Source organism: Nelusetta ayraudi, unplaced genomic scaffold (assembly GCF_046127955.1).
Source record: "Nelusetta ayraudi isolate G7.1 ecotype Tasmania unplaced genomic scaffold, CSIRO-AGI_Nayr_v1 ptg000004l, whole genome shotgun sequence".
NCBI lineage: Eukaryota > Metazoa > Chordata > Actinopteri > Tetraodontiformes > Monacanthidae > Nelusetta > Nelusetta ayraudi.
Window position 1 is genome coordinate 10208591 of NW_027466054.1, and position 17477 is coordinate 10226067.

Below are 17477 nucleotides of genomic sequence, written 5' to 3' on the forward strand. Positions count from 1 at the left end.
CCTTTGGAGTCGAAGTGTCTGCTACTCAGGTGAACAATGAGCTCATTATCAGGTTCTTGCGTTTAATGCAAGCGACTAAATATTGATGGAACCCAGATAATCTTATTTACAAAGGAGGTCATTTTCACAAACAATGAGGAAAACCTGCATGTGTGTGGCTACCTGGCAAATGGTTGAGTGTTGAGACTTGTGTAGAAGGTGATTAGAAGAGAAATCCTCGATCTGTGGAACACTGAGGAGGAGCAGACCACATCCCATATTTCGCTGGAGTGTACATACATACATATTTTATAAATTGTTTCCAAAACTTGAAGTAATGACGTGTTTTGCTAATTTTTTCAATTACTTTTTTTTTTTTTTTTTATTGTAAAACAGCAAGTTTTGAAATTCATGGATGTCAATGATAATTGTATTTCAGAATTAATAATATAATTTCAGGAAAAGGGCTTCAACATACTGGTACATTAACCATTATGAGAAAACAAAAAAATAATTTTGGCAATTATCAATGCTGTTCATTTAGGACAGCTGTTGTACAAACCCCACACTGGGTGGTGGTCTCATAAATATGTTAGGCACTTGAGTTAAGTTCCACCCTGTTACTACATCCTCTTTGTTTGTCTCCTAATTACTCCGATTTCCTCTTGCAGTGATTATGTCGCCGTTCGGCTATTGAAGAACATTTCCTGTTTTCCAGGCCCTCGCTGATTTGCTTTGTTTGTGCGTGAGGCACCGATTGACCGGAGCATTAGCTCTACGTACTCTCTCCTTTTTTTAGTGGCCTGTTTGTAGCATATGTGGAGAACTAAATCAATGGCTGCCTCTCTCTGCTGCCTGCAGTATCGAGCAGCTGCCACAAACGTGCCCCCGAGAGAAGCGGCAACGTACTTGGCTGTCCGGTGCAGGAACAATAGCTTTGAGACGAATTGAATTTCTCTTTTTTTATCTTGGCTTTCTGATTTCATAAGAGACGGCACCTTCATTGTTCCCTCTGTCATTTCATATCTGGCCTCCATCTCGGTGTATTAATAGCAGGTTAATGGTATTGTCAAGGACTGACAATCGACCCCCCCCCCCCCGCCAAACTTATTGTACTTCTGTTCTGTGGTGAATTCAATAAGCGCAGCATTTTGTGAATCACAGTGTGAAATGCATATTTATTGGGGGTGGTGCACTTCAGGTCCTTCTCTTAGTTATAAACCGAGTACACAGCCAAAAAAAACATTTAGCTTCCTTGTATGTTGCCAACATTTGGCAACATACAAAATGCATACAAAATATCTTGCCTGTCTGTTTAGATGTTAAGGAAATGTGCATGAAATCAGTCACTTACATGACAGCAATTCTGTGTGGAGACAAACAGGCAGTGGCGGGCGGTGCATCTCACACCTAGGCCTTGAGTAGTGCTTCGTCTGAATCAAGCAAAAACCCTCAAAAAACGAATGTCAGAGCCATTTTCTGCCAACGTGTTTGGCCACGAGGTGGCACTCCTACGGACTTGGTTAGAGGTTATCTGACGGGAGGAGCGCATAGTTTCTGATCGCATTGCGACTCGCACGTTGCGTGTTGCCTTATCGAGTTATGCCGAACGACTTGTTTTGTGCACATTGGGCCACGGTGAGCTGCAAATAAACGACTTTTGCAATGCATGAAAGTCTCGTCACCTTTTTGTGGATACGAACAACGTGGATTCCATGAAGTGCGTCAAGCAGGTGCTCATCAAGCAATTCTCTTAGAGGCTTCAAGCAGTTGGCTTAGCCTCTACAAATAATTTATGGCTATAAAAACTATCTTAATATCCAGAAATACAGTATAAAGACCCATTGCATCGCAGATACATATCTCCTGTAGTCACAATAAATGTCTTTATTGAATAAACAAACCAGGGGTGAACAAGTCTAATTCTACTGCAGCTACAGCCGCGACACAAAAAAAACCCCATCAATAACAACCTCATAAACTTGCAATATTATTTTAGAAAATAGCTGCATTTTACTCACCAAACACTTGTCCAGTAAACTGCATATTGTTGCCGATTCGTATGAGACCAACGAGACGATAACGAAACAAACTATTGAACGGTTAAGTTATTAAACAATTGAACATGTTGGCGCACCTGCTGCACCAATGCGCCACGATAATTACATTTTAATTTGTTGATACTTCTGCAACTAAAACTTCATATTCTTCAGCTGTCGCGGGTTCACCGTGGTGGCCATAGATATGGTGTTGGCAACCGGATCCCCGAGTTGAGTTCAGTCTGCAAGGTTCTCAGGTTCTTATCCAATCACAGGACATTTGTGACGTTCACGTTCAGCGTAAGGCCTTCTAGAAGGCCTTTCTCCGCACCTGGCAACCCAAGCTAGCTGAAATATAATTGGATAAAAATTCTACCGTAATATTTGACAATGGGAGCAACGCACTCATGTGGATATGATACGACTTCAAAAGAACAGACAAATGTAGAATAACATTATTAACATATTTACGGGAAAATGTACTTTTTTCCAAGTATGGTTAGGCCCTCAGAGAAGGCCTTGCAGGTAAGGTAAGGTTGGGACGACCTGCTGGAGTTTATGGTCAGTTATGGGGGACAAAAGGGGTTTAAGTGCCCTTGAATGTGACATGGTTGGGCTGGTCTAAGCTTTTCTTTGTTTGTTTGTTTGTTTGTTTGTTTCTCCCCAGAAATTGCCGTTTAGGATGACAGAGAGGAAGCAGGAACTCACTAGTGGTGCACTTGGTATACATGGGACCATCATCGCCACAATACATCTGAGGAAAAGGGAGCTTGAATTAGACAATAACAAATTAGAGAAATGAAGCTTTGCCTGATGAGTCTTGATACAGATGCACGGTCAGAAAATCACAAAAACCTGGATCCATTCTGCCTTGTATTGACGGTTCGGCTTTTCTTTCTTTCTCCACTTTGGCAAAATGTCTGATTCCTCAAGTTCCGTGAGTAAAAATGGCATTCTAAAAAAAGACTGGCTTGAAATTCTCACTGCGATAATTTATCTGAATGACAGCAGATTCAGTTTTTCTTTTTCTCCGTTTTCCCAGTCCCTACACATACAGCCACACATTAAAAAAAAAAATCATCACAGAGGTAAAACCAATAATTAACCGCAATATAAACAGTATGTTTCCCAAAGATCTTTAGTCACGAGTAATGAGAAATGCAGCTGTGAGTTCCCGTTAAGCATTTCTGTGGCCAAATAAATTTGGCTCAGTCTTAAAATGATCTCATGGTCTGTGAGAATCTCTCTCTCTCTCTCTCTCTCTCTCTCTCTGAGTCAAAAAGGCACTCAGAGTTCTACATATAAATAGTTGCTGAGTAAATCATAGAAGCGGTCAGTATAATTGATTGTGTGCATAAAGTCATGCACAGCTCCTTAAGATCTGTCACAGCACAGGAATTACAGCGCAATATCATCTTTATTGGCTAATAATATCAAGGAAGTTGTACAGCCTCTGTTTGTGCATTATTTGCTGCAATAAGGGAATCGATTATTAATTATAGAGTTGCTTATATAAAAGATTTTTTACACAAAAGCATCTTTTATGCATTATTTTTTTTAATTTTACTTTTATTTAACCAGCTGTAATCTCATAGTTGTAGACATGGCCAGATGTAAAAATCTGAATTTTTTAAACTCATAATTCTAAAAAGTGTTAATGCATTTTTAATCTGCTCTGCTCACTAATTTGAGAATTTTTTAGAATTCTGTAATCTACTGTGCATGTTCATTACTGTAACAATGTTGAAAAGTTTAATGATAAAGTCTGAGGAGTTGGACCGAGATCCTGCCTGGAAGAAGAAAGAACAACTTCTGTTTGAGGTTAAGAGGCATGTTTGTTTGAATTTACTCCTTCTGTGAACGCGTTGTCTTTGTGTGAATCCCCTCTGTGTTACAGCAGCCCACTAGATGGCCTCACAAACCTTCTCCGCAAGCACTTTGGCCTTTTGAGATCTCTTTTAGATGAAACGGAACTCTGTTTAGAAGCGAAAATTGTTCGCATTCCGACACAACTCCATGAAGTCCTTCGTGGAGAGGGGAGCCGTACGTCAGTAGCCTCTTGTAAGTGGATGACAAAGGCTGCGCCAATGGGGACTATTGATCCAGGTGCGACAATAAGAAATTGAGAAATACAGCAATGAAGGTGGACTGAGGAAAGAGAGAGAGCAGCATGACTCATAACTAGTGCGTGTGCCACGGCAACTTTCTTTCCTTTTGTGGTAGAGACACAATGTTGTTGGGAAATAAAATGTGGTTTTGCACAGTAGGGGATTTTTTTTTAATTTTTAAAAAAGGAATGCGAGGCTTGACGCTGGATGTGAGGCAAGTTGCTTAAAAACTAGAAAGCTTTTCGAACAGTCATTACAAAGTAGACGGAGATTCATTTTGATTATTCGCAGCTCACTACTTGACTCCTGGAAGCCCTGCAGCTTCAAATGACCTGCTGTGACATAAAAACTCCAATGACAGTTAACATATCTGCTTCCACATCTCTGCTATTTCCTGTTTGTCCTTCCGCGTGTGTGTCATTCGTCTTGTCGGCGCCAAAGCGTTTTTATTGCACATTTTCGCAAAACAGACCTTTTTGGAATCGCCTCAAACACTACCACGTGCAGTGTATACATTTTCTTTTTTGCAATATATGGCAGGTTTTGCAGGGTTAGTTGTCGTTGACCTCCAGCAGCTTTCCTGTGGAGACCCAAACTTTTGGTAAACTTTGCCAAAACACATTTGAAAAGCGGAAAATAATCCCCGTCAAGAGGATGACTACAAACTTTATGTGTGATACGCAACTCAGCACTGACCTTGAGGTCTTCTTCCGCCGTATATTGTGCATGTCTGAATGTTTCTTATTGATGTGATTCTGTTTGACGTTTCAGCACTGTCTTATCCAGAGACTTGAGAGCTTTTAACCTTCGTTGAAGTCCATTTAATCGTCAGAGAGGCTTTTCAATGCAGGCCATTGTGTGATGCTTGTAAAGATTTTATCTTTGACTGAGTGCAGCACTGATGCATTTATTCATATACAATGTAGAGTGAAACAGACGGAACAAAGGTGGCAAACTTCAGTGTTTTTCGCAGCCGAACACCTTCACACACACTCACAAAAAGTCACGCCTATGACTATGACAGTGTGATGAAAAGGACTGTTTGAATAAAAACTGTTATTGGAGCTGAACACTCAAGGGTCTATTCGTGGATTGTGTTTGTGACTTTTGCAATCAATCAGCTTGTTACACAACAGCATGTCGTGCATAAAGAAACATAACTGAGCTCAAAAGTTTAGAGAAGGTCAAACTGAGGTCACCTCCAGAGGTCACTGTGTATTTTAGGTGCACTCTGAGGTTTCATTCTAAAGCCGAATATCTTCCATGCTTTTCTGAGTGCTGTGTCCCCTGCCAAGTGTTTTTTTCTCACGCAGCAGATCAACACACTGACTATTTGGAGGCGAGAGAGAGAGGCAACGGAATCAAACCACACACAGACACACAAACACACACAGGTGCAGATAAAGACAAAACAGAAGTATACAGGGTTTTTTTTGTTTTTTTTTTTGCACTGAAGTGTGTCTGCTGTGTGTTTGAAGGTCTTGGCGGCCTATGCAGAGTGGAAGGTCGTGATGAGGTCGTGTCCCTCCAGCGTTCTCATCCGAGCGCGAGCGTGCGCCTCGCAGTACAGCTGGCCCTCCACAAAGAAGTAACCCCTCTGCTTGAGGTTGATGTCGCAGTCGGAGCACACGAAGCAGCCGGGGTGGCAGTACTTGTCCCGCGCCTTCACCACCGTCCCGCTGCAGGACACACACACACACACACACACACACACACACACACACACACACACACACACACACACACACACACACAGGAAGTGTCACACTGCTCAGAGAGAAATCCTTGATCACACGTACTGCATCTTTAATGGAAATTGCATAAAAGCAAAAGCCTGACGGACTGGCTAAATATGTAATATATATCTTTTTGTACAATAAATTAAATAAAGTGTTCTGATTGTGAACACTGTTGTGTCATTTGACTGCATCCACACAGTGGCAAAATATGTAATATATATCTTTTTGTATTTGTTTGTGTGTGCTAAGTATCATCTGAGAATCAGGTGATACTTCCTGGCATCGGCATGTCAACTTAACAAAAAAGTCCAATCGCCAAAAAAACAAATGGACAAACAAAAACTTTTTTTCTTCTCCAAGTTAAGAAAATAAATCCACGAGTATTGACCAAGGAAAGAAATAAAAAAGTGAGGGTTGGATCCACAGAGAGGTTTTACACAAATAACTCTTTCATTGTAGCCACAGAACACATGTAAAGGTAGAACGCCTTAGCGGTGATTGTGCAAAAACCTCTGCGGATACGTCCTCGCAAAACAGCGCCATCAAGGGGACGTCAGCTGACTGCAGCGGTAAACATTGTCCATCAGACTATCGAGCGGCTGCACACACACATCTTCAGCCACTCAGCCTTCATCAGTGTTTGTGTACTACCACCGACACCACTATTACAGCTAATTGTAATACTGAATGTACTGTTCTGCACATAGCTGTGCAAATGCAGTCGGTCTCTTTAAGAATCAGGTTTATCACCGTCATAAAACACCTCAAACACATAGTTGGCAACAAGCTTCAGAATCTGGATGGAGGGTTGCTGTAACATCAGGACTGTATCATCGGCAAAGTAAGACAGCTGAAGCATTCAAATACATATCTGGCTTTTTCTCTCTTTTCAAATGTGCTGCAATAACTTGCAAACGCGATCAGAAACGTCCCAGAGATGGTTTGAGCATATGAGGAGCGTTCAGAAAAAAAAAAATAAATAAAATAAAAAACATCGATAACTAAACAGGAAGTGACTCGAAATAAAACATTGAAATGTATTTGCTGTACCATTTATAACCAAAAGCCTCTTTTACAACAGGACAATTTTGCACCATGACGCCACTAAATTTCAACTTCGTCAATATGTAAATTCAACGTTTTCAGCCCACAATGATTTTGCTGTATTTTTACTCACACAATCCCGTTGCCGCACTTGTCACAGACAGGAAGCTTCTGCAGGTTTCCTGTGGGCGGAGCTTGTTTGACAGTAGGAGCTTTTACCGTTCTGGTCACAATAGGACGAGTGCCTGTCAACACGGCAGAGAGACACCACTCAGCATGACGGCTCTGTAAGTGGCTGCCGAGGTCGCAGGAGGCGAGTTGCACTTTTCTCCTGCTGAGCAGCGAAATGACCCTCCAGGGCTTCGGTTATTACAGAAAAACAATATCATTCATGTGGTGCTGGACACTGGTGCTGCCAGCTACAGTTGCTCCCGACCTTTATTGTGTTTCCTCACACTATTTTACTTTGCTTATACTTACACTCACCCACATTTACACTGACATTAACCACAGAAACTAATATTCTGCTTCTGGGAAAAAACGACGGAAAATATGAAAACTTTATGTCACAGTCTGTAGTTTAGTAACCTGAAATGTATCATTGTTTTCTTTAAAATACAACTGTGACAAACCTAATATCCACAAACTAAATTAATAAAGTGTTCTGATTGTGAACACACTGTGTCATTTGACTGCATCCACACAGTTTACTGCACTAAACATTGCAGCTATACTGCCCCATGTTAATAATAATGAATAATAATAATAATACATTTTATTTATATTGCTGAGCACCTAAGGACACTTAACAGGAAAGAAATACAATAAGACAACAGTTAGTGATGTTCCAAAAGAAACTTTTTCTCATTTCAAAATATTTGTGCTGTATTTTTTTTTGTTCATGCTGTGGCTCTGACCTGAACTGTGCACTCTATTACTTTTCATTATCTCCAAAGTGTGATGTGACAAACGCTGTGCAGAACCATTTAACGTGGCAGCGCCTTAGTGACGGACACAAACTGGGAAAACAAATCAAAGTAAAACAACCGGCACAAAGGTTCCGCAAACCAAATGAGGGAAGCAGGCTAAATGTGAACCCGATGAGCAACACACACCCCCAAAAAGCAGCAGACCCACTGAGCCTCGTCCAGTCAAACTGTTTGCTTTTAAGTCCGATGAGGAGGATTTCTCTGTGCTCAGGCTTTGGCTTCCCTAATATTGGCATCAATGTCTCAGCGACGCAGCCCTCAGTTGCAGGTAAAGCTCTCTTGTTCAACGTGGGTTTTATTCTCCCGCATGAGTCGATTTCCAAAAGATTTCTTTTACTTTTTTCTTTGGACTAAAAGAAGAACAAATTAGCTATTATGTTGAATATCAAAGCAAAGTGCTGCACACGGTGTTTCTGATTCACGAGTTTGGAAAGTAAAGGTCAGCTGAGGCGACTTCATTAGAACTCTGTGACTGTTGCCAGTAATTTCTAAGGTAATTGTGCAGAGCAGTGCATAAATGAGCCTTACTCCGAGCTGACCTCTGACCTTCGGTCGCTGCAAACAGTCTGAGTTCAGGCCAAAGAGAAGAAACCTGAACCTCCTCCATGTGGAGTGAGCCAGAGGATTTTCTCTTTTATGGCTTGGCAATTGGCTCCATGCGCGGCGTCATATTTAAAAGGAAACGGCTGCAAGGTGTTTGCTGAAAGGCGTTGTGTCATTGTTGGCCGGCTACACCTCAGCATCTTGATCATTGCAACCTGGAGGAAGAAATTTATTCGGAGTTTGCTCACCGTCGCTGTCTATAAAATCCTGGAGAGCCTTGAAGGAGCCGGACTGTCGGGGAGCGTGCGTCTCCTCCTGGTCTCTCTGTAGCATCTGGTACACGTCAGAATCCTCGATGCTGCTCAACGTCCTGGGGCTGAGACACATGCACACACACACAAACACACGCATCACCATGACTGGGCCAGTGACAGTGATGAACGACCCTGCTGCGAACTGATGGAGTCCTTCCCATTTCCAGGGGCTCCATCATGTTGGCGGCAGCGGTGATGTATGGCCCTCTCACCGAGCTGCTGCGACTTTTTAATTGAATAGTTAGTCAGCAGACCAGGGGCGGAGGATCGGACAGATACGGACAACCTGACATGAAGAAGAATGGAAGTGGGCCCGGGAACGTGAGAGGCGCCCATGACGTGCGATGGGAAGTCGCAGGCTCAGCTGCACATCAGCGTTTTCTCCTCATGAGATACAAAATGTCATTCCACCATTATACAATCACTCCAGTCCGCTCGCACCGCCCGCTATCTGCCTACTGAATCCACTACACATTATCCTGCGGCTCGGCGGACATGACTTGGGTTTGATGTGATGTATAGGTCTGGTGGTTAAGCTGCGGAGAGATTCACTCCTGGAGAGATTCATATGTTCCCATATATTTATATTGAATTTCTGAATGAAAGCCACAAGCGCGTGCACACACACACACACGCGCTCACACACGCGCACACATACGCACGGTAGAGGAGTAGGGTGGTCGATAACACACTGGTCATACGTGACCAAGCTTCTGAGAGGTGATTTGTATATATGAGGATCAGGGGTTGCACTTATAAATGTCCTGAATAAACCATATAGGAAACTCTATTTCCAATATAGCCTAATGCTATAAGAGCACTGACTGGCACACCGGCTGGAACATGCTCTATACAGAAAGCGTTTGGAAAAGAGAGGCCGATTCAAGGATGGACCATCGATCGGTGGTTCACGAAGGCGGGCGAAGACATCGACCTTTGGTTTGGAAATACCCGTTGCAAAGCTGAGTGACATCTTGAGTTCCAGGTTCGCTTTAAATCCAGCAGATTCCATATTTGGCGTGGTGGGTGGTACTAAAGGTGAAACCATTTTTTAGTGGCCCCTGCTGGCAAAACAACAGAATGCAGGTTTTTGGCACTTCCCAGTTGGCCCCTTTTTTGCCACCGGAAGCTACAATCAACTCTCTCCATAAGGTCAATGGTTGAACCACATATCTAACCTCATAACAAGCTGTCATGCTGAACTACATTTAGCTGAGCTGGCAACGCTGAAGTTGTCAAGACTTTTGTGAGAGGAATTCGGAACAACTTCCTTAGACAATTAGGGCAGTACTGCAGCTTCTGCCTCTTGAGCAACAATTAGGCTAAAAGTCTCATTGTCTTCCACTAGGGCTTCAAAAAGTCACTTCCTGGTTTTGGGAGAATTAAAGGAACAACAAGGCAGACTGAAAATAATACTAATAATAATCACGAAGATAAAAATAATAATGATAATGAAAGTCAGAAATGTTTAAATTTAGCAGTATGTGGTTGCTCAAAGCAGCTAATCTCACTATGTTGATAACCCTTTCATTACGACAATGACAATAAAAGGTTGATTCAATTGAACCTCCTCCTTAGATGTTTGCTTTGCATGGTTTCACTTCAGAACTGGTCCATTGAGTTGTGACTAATGCACCAAATGTGCGATTCGGGCAGTTTCTGACACATTTGAATCGTTGAACACAGAGTGAAGTTTGAACCATCACCTATGGGACTTCTGGGGAACCAGGCCTCGGATCTGGCCCTCCATGGCGTCCTGGATGTTTCCGGAGGAATAAAGGCCTATGGGAGTGTTGTAGGACGCGCTAACCACCTGACGCTTGTCATCGATGTTTGCCGCCGCGATGAAAGGCTGCGCTCTGCGGTTGTGAGCCACGCCGATAGGTTTGTATTCCTGTGAGGAGCAGAGTTAGTGTGATAATTAGGGGCCGTCACACTGTTAAATGGAATTTATACATATATATATATATATATATAAATATATATATGTATATATATATGTACATATATATATATATATATACACATATATATATATATGTATAAATCCATTTACCATTCCATTTAATAGTATATGTATGTATATGTATACATATGTATATATATATATATATATATGTATATACATATATATATATATATATATATATATATATATATATATATATATATATATATATATATATATATATATATATATATATACATACATATATATATACATATATTTATATATATATATATATATATACATATACATATATTAAACGTGAAAATATCTCTTTGGTAGCAAACCTGCTGTTCCGCTTCCAGGTTGATTTTATACGGATGCGCTCGACCTCCGTCTGTAACGTGTGGCGACCACAGTCTGGATTCATTCCTGGAGATTAAACAAAACAACATTCCTAGTTAGATAATAGTTCATGGGACTGCTCATCGACTTCAAGCTAAACTCCGGCTACAATGACGGCCTGTACATACACAGCGTGTATCTCCTGGCCTGTGACTGAAATGCACACCAAGAAGTAAATTCCACCCTAAATATGATATTTTCTGCCGATCTATGGGGTTGTTTTGATACTGCTAGAATTTTGGAGTGAATAAATAAATAATCACTTGAAATTACTGTTTGCTGTACAGTTGCATAGATGTTTGATATAGATGTGTACGAATGTATGTAAATACATGTAATGTAACATGTATGTATATGTGTGCACACGTATAAATCACATTTATAAAGATATTCTATGTTGTATATACATATTAAGTCTATGTTGATACTGATGTTTTACGTATATGTATATATACAGTTTTTTTCTTCTTCATTATATATTCTATATTTTGTAAAGTGTATGTGAATAAACATATTGATATGGATTATGTTTTGTAGAGTACACATGTATAATGTTTTTTTGCATTTGCATAGATGTTAAAGCAGAATATATTTTGTACGACGCATAAGGAACAGTAACAACATTTGGCAAATGGCATTCAGTTTTTTTTTCTTTCAATACATGTACAACACACTGCAAGGACATGACAAGGACAGAGCATGTTAGATGTTTATGTGATGTGAAGATAAAGACTGTGCATCAACAGCAAAGACGTGTCCTCCAAATTTAAACTTAGGACTGAATCAGCAGCTGTCTGATGTATTGTATTTCATGACACTGTGCGCAGGCTTCCGGTGTGTGTGTGTGTGTGTGTGTGTGTGTGTGTGCTTTTGTTTTGTGAACTTGACCTGTCAATGGTGAGACAGAGCCTGCTGGTGCACTCTTTGATCCTGTTCTGGGCTTCGCAGTGAAGCAGCTCTTTGGCCGGGAATCCCTCGATGGCCAGGATGACGTCACCCACACACAGGTTGGCGCTGGACGCCTTGCTACCTGGAGTCACCTGGAAGAAGATGCTGAGTGAGTGTCACACCACGTGTTAACAGGTAATCACAAAATATTTGGATCTGAAGCTTCCTCACAGGGCAGTTTTGCAGAGAAAAATATTGTATATACACACACACACACACACACACACACACACACACACACACACACACACACACCAGCCACTTTATTAGGTATCTGGTACTAGCAAGGTGTACCGAATAAAGCGGCCATTGAGTGTCTATCAAAAGTAGAATTGTCATTTTAATACAGCAAAGAAAGGCAAAGAGGAACAAGTGAAATCTAATCCAAGTACATTGTTGAAAATGGAACACTGCTTTTTGTCCTTTCTGGACTTCTGTAGCAACATGGCCGTCCCCGGGAGAGGAAATGTCCATTTAGCTTCATGTAGTTGGTTTATTTTAGGCAAACAAAAAAAATGATGGCAATGTGAATGTGATTTTACACAGTAATAATTACAGCTGTGTGTATTCCCCACACTTTCCCAATCTCACTCACTTTAAATTCTACCTTTATGCGTTTTTGGGAGAAAATACACTATTGACTTGTTGCAAATGGACAAAAAAAAAAACCAACCCAAAAATATAATAGAAATGGTTCCTTGCACACATCACATTCGTGTGAACACCACTTCAGTGTTGTAGTGTTCAAGACTGATGTCGTCTCACAATTAGCAATTTTATGGTCCTGGTCTCACACCTTAATGTTCTCAAACAGATCTCAAAAACATGGAGGCTGATCCTACTATGCAGTGTTCATCAAATGCAACCAAAAAAAGATGTAATAATGAAAATTTCGATTGTTTTACATCTTCTTTTCTTTTTGTCTCAGCTACGGTGGTCTTGACTTCACCACTATACCAGTGGCATTGGCAGGCATGCCCCTATGTGTCCTGCAGCTCAAACAGTTGCCGAGTGCTCGCAGGTGGGTCCTTCTGATGAAAACTCTGGGTCTGCTCTCCATCACCACCACTTCATTCCTCATTGAATCACACAGCTGCAAAATGCAGAACCTCATTGAAAAATCTTCCTAACGTGTGTGATCCCAAATAACTAAAACCACAGAGTCACAGTGGAAGCCTGCACTGGTTGGTATATGGACACACAATGCAACTGTTAGACTGTGCCATGGAGAAAAAAAACCCAAACAAACACAGATTGTCCCTGTGTGACAGCATCCAGATGTTAGCCAGTAAACTCTAGAGATTTATAAGGTGCTATCAAACTTTGAGTCACAGAGAGAAAAAACCTCCGGAGGGAACTTCAAACCGGGCTCAGTGTATCCACGGGCCTTCTGTGACCTTCCGTCCAGCCGTATTGCATTACGAGTCAGGGGAAACTAAACCTACACTGGGATGTTACATTAAACAGGAATTAGCTCATCTGCCTATAAATAACTGTGGATGAAAGCCGCTCATGGTGCCAGACAGGGAGCGGTGATTCACACACTCTAGTGTGTGTGTGTGTGTGTGTGTGTGTGTGTGCATGCGTGCTGCTACTCTGACATTGCGTGAACCTTTGTGATTTTCTCTCCAAGAAGCTCTGAAGTTTTATTGAAACAGTCTGTCCATCCGCCTCCGTTTCCTTTCGACATCTTCTTTTTGCAGGCCCGGCCTCTCAAACAAACTGAACAGAATCCATCAGAATTTTGAAAACAACCCTCCATCCATCCATTTTCCATCAGAACATCTCCTGTAGGGCTACTCAGTTTGAAGGATTTTCCACCAAAGGTGAAATGGAGGTACACAATGTGCAAGGTAAATCTATTTCTGTATGTTTTTTTCAGGCGACCCCATTTGACCCCAGCCTTGCACGACAGCTGGGTTGCCAAGACTTCAAACCTGTCCTCGTCAGCTCTCCCATCCGGCCGAGCTCCGGAGGAAAAGTCTTGTCACTCACAGTGAATCAGTGATGGGCGGGGCCGGACGCTGGGAGCTAATTTCAGCCCGAAAACCGATACACGTTTAAGAGAAGCTGCTGTGTATTATTATCGCCGCTGCATCGCTCGCAAAGAATTTTATACAAGTATTATTACACCAAGTATCTGTCTCCTTATAACTTGTGGACAGATGCTTGGCACATTTCGTTCGGATGATGCCAGCGGCCTGGAAGCTGATTGGGGAGGAGGATCGAATTCCAAGGACTGTCCCTTTAAGGCTGCTGCCTGCGAGGGGAAGATGGGAGGAAAGAAAAAAAAAAGATAATCGCTCGTGCTTACTTTTCCTGGGAGCACCGGCGGGACATAAAGAGGAGGACGTTCCTGACCAAAAATGGCAGTGCAGCAGAGAGACGAGCGGAATCCATCCTGAGACTTCGCGACAACCTTTCCCTCCTACGCAGGTCTTACCAGACCCGACTCCCACCATTTCCTTCCCACATGTTTTGCAGTTAATCTGGTCACGTATCGTTTACCCTCCCTAATCCCTCCCTGCCGCTGGACAATCCCGGTCCTCTCTCATCGCTGCCCCCGTAAAGGCCTGTGAGTCACCGGCAGCGCAGCAGGTGTCGGGTTATTGGACGCAGACGCTCGTTTGGAGACCCAACTATGCTTTCAGACGCCACGTCTCGAAAGCGTATCTTAAATATAGAGACACGCCGTCCCACGAGAGCGAGCGGTAATTGGTTTTTCCGATCCCGTGTGATATAGTCATTTTTTATTTTTACCAACTTTTAGCAGCATGTGATGCAGTTTGCGTAAGCGCTTTGGCACCTACTGCGTTTGAAAATACAGGGTCGGAAAGAGGATAAGATGCAGATGTTGCTATCAAAAGCTGTGATTCATGTACAGCTTACGAATCCCGACTTTCTTTTCGGAAAGGACCTTCGATCGTGATTCTTTCCCTCATCTTTACTCGTTTAAAATCATCTTTGTCTGCTTGTTCTCAGTTAGTCTGGGAAAGCCTCCCGTCACAAGGTGAAAGAGTTTAAAAGAGGGACAGCGGCAGAATAATTACACTGAAAGTTCTTCAGAGGACAAGAGAATGGAGCTCTTTGGTGAGACACTTGCAAACTCAAATGCAGACGCAAGACCTGTTTGTCTGTTTGACACTTCAGCGCCGTCCACCTGTTGTGCGGCGCTCTCACACTCTTGTGTGGTCCCAGACCATCAAGACACGTTCGCACTGCTCAGAGATCTTCTTTCTAACAGCACATATCAGACAGACTGAAGAGACTGTAAGGACACCAACTGCTCTTCAAAAATCAAAAAGCACACTGAGGACACTGATGCCAGCTTGTGTGTTAACCCCACTATGCCTCTGCATCGCAAGTGTTTGAGTGTCTGTCTTCTACATGCTAATAGTATTTTCACCTCTCAGTGAGAACGTGCACTTGTAATATCATATGATATATAAGTAGAGTATTTATTACAGAAGTATGACCCACCTCTTGTATTGACTATCTAGATGAAGTTGAAGCTTCTACAGATTAAGTCCAAAGGTACCATACTCAATATTTAGCAACAATAGATCATCTAATCTTTGTATTTCATTTGCTTGTAAAAAAAACAAACAAACAAAAAAAAAACAATATCGAGCATGCAGGCTTAATTAAAGCATTGTTTGTTGAATTGATCAGTGCTTGGTGCCGTCCAGCTGGTTCTGCTTCTATTTTTCCCTCTTGTGTCTTTGCACCGCCAGCGCTGACAGGCCTGTTGACCTTCCGCATCATAAATTTCACATTAAACCGGCCACATAAATCCCAGTCATCTCACATCTGATTTATGAAATGATGGGGGAAATCACGAGTTCAACTGAGAAAAAAAAAGTAACCGTAAATGTCATCAAAAATTTATATCTGTCAATCAAAGGCAGCAGATATTGCTTCTGCATTACTTTCTGTACCCCAAGCAGTGTGTGTGTGTGTGTGTGTGTGTGTGTGTGTGTGTGTGTTTTCATTTGTTCTAATCTCACTGTGCTCAAAATTCTTTTGTCCGAAATCCTCCCCATGATGTAAGCTGCTATTTGTATCTAAGCCTGTTGCATTTGCTGCGGCACAGGTGCAAACTCCAGAGTGTTTCTGGAAACACAAACACTGACCCCTGTGGGCCGGACCACCAAGGAATCACATCACAGTCTCGTCCACGCTCAAGACCGTTCGGCCTGAGACGAGGGCGTGTGTCAGTTAGTTTCCTGTTTACTTTTTTGTGGAAGAGTTTTGTTTTTTTCTTACTCACCCTGGAGATGGTCAGCGGCTGGTTGAAGTCCTTCCCTCCGGTCATGCGAAACCCCCAGGGGGCCGGACCGTCCAGCACGACGTTGAGTGGCATGACCCTTTAAATGCCTACTCGCCCACCACCACAACAGCACACACGCGCATAGGCGCACTCTCACACACACACACACACACGGGTTGCCACAGGAGGGACGCCGCGCCGCGCTGCGGGGAGCAAAGTCAAAGAGCAGAGCGCAAAACAAAGTGATGGAGATTTTGAAGCGTGTGGGCGGGAGCTGGGGGAGAGAGAGGAGGAGGAGGGGGGAGGGGAGTGGGCAGACACCCGCCTGGGAGGGAAGCCATTGGTCAGATGGCGGAAACTGACTCCCACTTGACTGTTTACCAAAATTACAGTTTCTTGTGTCTCTTTCTACTCTGAAGTGGAAATCTGAGCTCCTCCACCTGTCGCCGCCGAACACCAAAGAGGGTTTTCTCCCCCAAACCTGTAGCAGCGAAGGGGACGTGAACAGCAGCAGCAGCAGCAGCAGCAGCAGCAGCAGCAGCTTCCCCTCACTGCTTCTCATCTCGAGCTGCTCTGGCTGGACTCCTCTTGTTTTGGTTGACGGCTCTTGCTCCTCCTGTCCTTATTTGGTCTGCAGGCGCAGCTCCGCTCGGAGGCCCTGGACGTCCCACAGGAACATTCCAGCCACTATTGATCTGGATGGGACCCAGGAGTCTCACCCCGCTGCTTATTAAGGCTCCGGCTCATCTCGACATGTCCCTCCTCTCTGTTTGTACCAGAAACAATCTTTGCAATTTTTCAATCTATTAAAAGGAGCCCAGCCTCTGAAGGCCTTCCCCGTTGTGGTCCTGCCATTCAGTGCGTCGTGTGACGCCAACCAGCTGAGCACATTTTCATCTTGTCACCACTGTCCTGTTATTGCACATAATCCACAGATATTAAATCCTGCAGACAGAGCAGCTTTATTTCAACCTGGGGCATCATCAAAATTGTGTGAGGGAAGCACTAACTGGATCATTTTACAATAACCTGTGCTTTGGGGATCCGAAGAATTATTGCTTTTTTTTTTAGTGCCTCCTGGTATTAAATAATCGACAGCTATAAAAAAGAATTCATCTACCAAAAAAATCCCATCCAGATGATAGTTTACA

At 42.8% G+C, this 17477-nt stretch overlaps 1 protein-coding gene across 1 annotated transcript; it reads right to left on the reverse strand.

Annotated features, from left to right (window-relative positions):
* Window positions 1–4932: 4932 nt before the first annotated feature.
* Window positions 4933–16575, reverse strand: LOC142893444 (PDZ and LIM domain protein 3-like). The gene is made up of 7 exons (XM_076034020.1): window positions 16327–16575; window positions 11997–12148; window positions 11051–11135; window positions 10462–10649; window positions 8690–8817; window positions 7043–7154; window positions 4933–5805 (listed from the first exon to the last, which is right to left on the reverse strand). Exons 1-7 carry the CDS (start codon window positions 16417–16419, stop codon window positions 5616–5618), a joined length of 948 nt encoding a protein of 315 aa, XP_075890135.1. The 5' UTR covers window positions 16420–16575; the 3' UTR covers window positions 4933–5615.
* Between the last annotated feature and the right edge of the window lie 902 nt (window positions 16576–17477).

Coding starts and splice junctions, on each gene's coding strand:
- LOC142893444 (XM_076034020.1), bottom strand. CDS start 16,419: ATGCCACTCAACGTCGTGCTGGACGGTCCGGCCCCCTGGGGGTTTCGC. Junction 11,136..11,996: donor CTCTGTCTCACCATTGACAG/GTCAAGTTCACA, acceptor TTTAATCTCCAG/GAATGAATCCAGACTGTGGT. Junction 8,818..10,461: donor GTTCCCCAGAAGTCCCATAG/GTGATGGTTCAA, acceptor CATGTGTCTCAG/CCCCAGGACGTTGAGCAGCA.